Genomic DNA, 4539 nt, shown 5'->3' on the forward strand with positions numbered 1-4539 from the left:
ATTAAAAAAAAAAACAACAAACTATTCAACTGTTCACAAGCGAAAATAACCCTGGGGGAGCTCAAGAGTCCAGTTAAGACCTATAGCAATCTAGTGAGGTAAAAAGTAGGGCTCATTATACACTTGATCACTGGGGAGGTTGGCTTAGATGAGACATCTGGAGACAGAGCAAAGAATGGCAGGAGCTGTCAGGATCAGCCCCGCGGCACCGCTGCCACCACTCCCATGGCCTGCTCTGCAAAAGACCCTGATCACCTGTGCTACTGAGGCCTTGTGGGTTTCCCACAACTGCATAGCAGAGGACTCCACAGTGTTTATCCACACAGGCCCCAGCAGTCTGCTCCTCAGAAGACATTGGCAACTTTCACCATTGAGGTAAAAAACAGCCATAGTATTAGAACCCTTGAAGAGGGAGACCTGCTATGCCTCCTGCCCCAGCCTCCTGTTACACCACCCCAGGAAGAAGGCTGCCCGTACACCCCATGGACCCCACGGGCCAAGCTGCTCTGCATGTGCCGCCACTTCAGATACTGGTGTTCAGGCCCCTTTGTCCACATCCATGTTCCAAGCTCTGGCTCTGGCCTCTCTGCACACCCCCAAGCTCCTGACTCCATCCCCTGGCCACCCTGCATGCACCCACATGTCAGACTCTGATGTCCACACTGTGGCCAGTGCCCAGAATCCAGAGCTGCTGTCATTAAAGTGTCCCTGTGCACAGACTCCAACCTCGTGGCTGCTTGGCAGGCAGCTGCGTCTCAAAACTGGAGCTGCTGCTGCTGCAGGTTATCCAGACCCCGGCCAGAGACGCGATGACTCTGTGAGCACTTGTGCCTTGGCTTTGGCTCTGTGGCTGCTCTGTACCTGCCTGCACCTCAAGCACCAGAGTCCTTATCACCGTGGGGTGCCTGTGAGTCAGAGCCAGAGCCAAAGGGGAGCTCTTCAGTCATGTCGCCCCCTGTGGGAGAGGGGAAGGGTTACTGTCCCAGCAGGTTTGTGACAGAAGACCTAAACAGGCAGAGATTCACCACCGCAGCAGACACCCACATGCTTTGCAGTGAGGACCCACATACACTCACCTCAACTAATGGGGCTGCATGAAGACTAAGCCCGTGGGCTTTCCCTAGACCTAGAAGTGGCATGCCCCGCTCAGCTGGTGCCCTTGCATTCACTGTGGATAATCTTTCCTTCACCAAAATCTATCCTTTATGTCTAAAGGAAGTGACCGCTCCAGCAAATGCGGGCTACAGGAGGCACAAAAATATCGAGGAACTACAACCACCACCATCACCTCCGTGACACTGTGACCACAATTTTTCAGTAACAAAGATATGGAGATTTGAAATTTCCATTTCAGACGTTCTTATATTTTAATTTTTAGCAACAGGAATACTATACAGTCAGGAAAAATGAAGCAAGAAGAGAACCAGAAGTTGGGGACAGGAGCCAAGGATAGTAGTCTGAGGAAACTTAAAAAAGATTCAGGAGGTTGATTTTACCCCCACTGCAAATAACTTCAAAAGTGTGAACATAAGAGTGACAAGCGGTTTTTCCACGGTCTTCTAAGGAGACATAGCCAGGATGTTCAGGCAACAACCAGCCAAGCCCAAGTTAGAGAGGAGGGAGCCATGAGGAATGGCGGGTGTGGGGCTTGACCATGGCCAGGGTGGATTGAGTCCAGAGTGCTGGTCACATCCACAGTCCCCTTCCAAGTGATTCTTCAGCAGAATCCTGTGGACTGAACTGGAAGTGGATGCCTGATGCCAGGACTGAAATTTAATGCAGCAATGGAGGAACGGAGATGGCTGATACCAACACTCTACTCATCAGACTGACAGTCAGTAAAAGAAGCCACTCTTGAGAACTTTTGACTTGATACAAGGAGGTTTCTTGGTTGACAATAGGGCCGGAAGCTGCAAGATGCCCCAACGGACGCGCTATGCAAGCAGTACAAGGGATGGGACACGGCTCGCAGGAGCCTTAACAGGAGCCACAGTCAGCTCATGGCTCCAGGGGCGGAGGGGACCCAGCATGCCCTCAGGCAGAAAAATGAACCAGTGTGGATTTCTGGAAGCACGAACACACATGCTGACCAGGGTCATATCCCATAGGACTCCCAGCACCTCCGCTTCACTTGGGACTGCAGTTGCAGTCCTGTCTCTGAGTCTAGAAGCACAGCTCTCTGTGAGCACCCCCGAGACCAGGCGGCACAGCGGGGCAGCACAGTTCTGCTTCTTACAGCACAGCCAGGCAGATCCTGCTTTGTGGGACCTGAAGCTTGTACAAATTGGGAGGCCTGCTTTAAGAAAAAGAACACAAAGCTAAGAAATCACAACAAAAGATACATTTTTAAAAGTGGGAAAATACCATAAAATAGCACAGTGTTTGCATTCGTTATGTCCCACCTCTGTAATAATTTTCCTACATTTTTAACTCATAGCCTTTGGTTACATCTTCATATGATGATTTGGCAATATCAATTTCTATAGAAACTTGTTTATTGTTAACATCCGGGATGCAGAAAATAGGTGATTTCTCAAGCTGACCGCATTCAGCTCACACTGGCTCTGCTGGGTGGTTCCCTGTGATCACGGGAATTCTGATAAGTTCTAGTTAACACACACACACACACACATTCACAGACAGAGAAAAAATATGGCATGTTTTTAACTGTCTCGTTGCATTGCCAAGTATCTTCCTGACAAGACAGACATCGACAAAGACAAAATATTCCACTTGCTGTTTTACATGTCAGGTAGCAGGAGGAATCTTCTATAGAACATTTTGTCTCCAAACTGTGCTTCTCCTCCAGCAGCACTTCTGTCCCCACATTTCACAATGACCAGTGAAGGAGGCAGTAACTGTGAGTGCTCCTGGAAATTAGCAAAATGGCTAACAAGACTTTATTCCCAGGGCTGACTGTGAACCACATAGCTACCCCATTTAACTCAAGCTAAGTATATCCCAACTCAGCTTCCCCTTAGTCACGTGCCGAAAGAGGCTACAGACACGCTACCCTTCCAACAGGAGGAAAGCAGGGGTCAGAGTGGGGGAGGCAGAGGTCCTCTCTGATTGCAACCAAAATATCTTCCTTTCATAAATTCTACACAAAAGCACACTAACGCATGAAAACATGGTTCAGATCCCTCCCACATACTCTGACACTTCAACTTCCAGAAATCCACACTGGCTCTGAGTAGTCCTAAGTAAAACCCCTTTCCTGAAGGAAAGCTGTGTGACTCTTTTCACTGCCAACAGCAGGAACAGGGCCTCCCATGGTGGCTCAGCGGTTGAGCACTGGGCTGCGAGGCTGCCCGCAGCCTCTGCAGCACCACTTCTTTCCCTGGCCACCGGTGAGGGTCCCACAAAAAAACAAAACAAAACAAAACAAAAAAACAAAAAACAGCAGGAACAGAAATAAGTGAAGAGCAGGTGTGGAAAGAGCAAGACTTAAGATGACAGGTGGGCCTGAGAAAGAAACTGAAGGCATGAGATATGGCACCCTCCAAATGATAGAATCCATAGCTAAAGTGACCCCAATCCACAAAGAGACATAAGTCAGAGAAAAAAGAGATGTGGTTAAAATGTAGAGGGGCAGGACCTGATGAAGGGGACCCCAATGTGCAGGTGGGCGGAGTCTAATGATGGGGGTGACTAACAGTTGAGGGTGGGGCTAAAGACTAGGGTGGCCTAGCTGATAGACAAGGACTGTAAAGACCAGGGCCATGGACACACAAAATATAGAAACGGCCCATGAAGGAGGCACCTGCCCAGCGGATGATGAGCAGTGTCTAAAGGTGAGTGAAGTGAGAGATGGAAATATGGCTGGGAACTAGAAATGAGATGGCAGGGTCCCCTGGGCCAGGCTCCTTTCCTCCCAGCACCAGAGGTGGGGATAGGAGTGACAGGGTACCCCACTGAGCATCTTTGTGTTCTTCCTTCCCCTGACCAGTTAGAGAAGGCAGCCATAAAGATTCAGTCATGGTGGCGAGGCAACGCGGTGCGCCAGACGTTACTGCACGCGGCGCTCAGGGCCTGGGTCATCCAGTGCTGGTGGAGGTCGATGCAGGCCAAGATGCTGGAGCAAAGACGGCGCCTGGCACTAAGACTCTACACCTGCCAGGAGTGGGCAGTGGTGAAGGTGCAGGCACAGGTTCGAATGTGGCAGGCCCGCAGACGGTTTCTCCAGGCTCGACAAGCAGCCTGCATCATCCAGTCTCACTGGCGCTGGCATGCCAGCCAAACCCGAGGTCTGATCCGGGGTCGCTATGAGGTCAGAGCCAGCCGGCTGGAGCTTGACATCGAAATCCTCATGACCTAGGGTGCTGGCAGAGCCAAGGAGACTGGATCTCTCTCCCAGTGAAGACATGTACTCACCACAATCTTGCCCTTTGAACATTAGACCCACAGCAGAGGAATCAACCCCTCGCCCTCCTGCCTTCCACCCCAAGAAATTTTCCCCTGGCATGGTCTAAATCCATTCCAGGGGGCCTCCCCTCCCTGGTGGCGTAGGGGTTAAGTTAAAAAATAAAATTAAATAAG

At 50.5% G+C, this 4539-nt stretch overlaps 1 protein-coding gene across 1 annotated transcript; it reads left to right on the plus strand.

Moving 5' to 3' along the window:
- Window positions 1-3722: 3722 nt before the first annotated feature.
- On the plus strand, window positions 3723-4318 carry IQCF6 (IQ motif containing F6; the record flags this gene model as incomplete). The annotated part of the gene is made up of 2 exons (XM_084247757.1): window positions 3723-3794; window positions 3950-4318. The coding sequence occupies 2 exons, from the start codon at window positions 3723-3725 to the stop codon at window positions 4316-4318; spliced, it is 441 nt and encodes a 146-aa protein (XP_084103883.1).
- Between the last annotated feature and the right edge of the window lie 221 nt (window positions 4319-4539).

Source organism: Talpa europaea, assembly GCF_964194135.1.
Source record: "Talpa europaea genome assembly, chromosome: 11".
NCBI classification, from domain to species: Eukaryota; Metazoa; Chordata; class Mammalia; order Eulipotyphla; family Talpidae; genus Talpa; species Talpa europaea.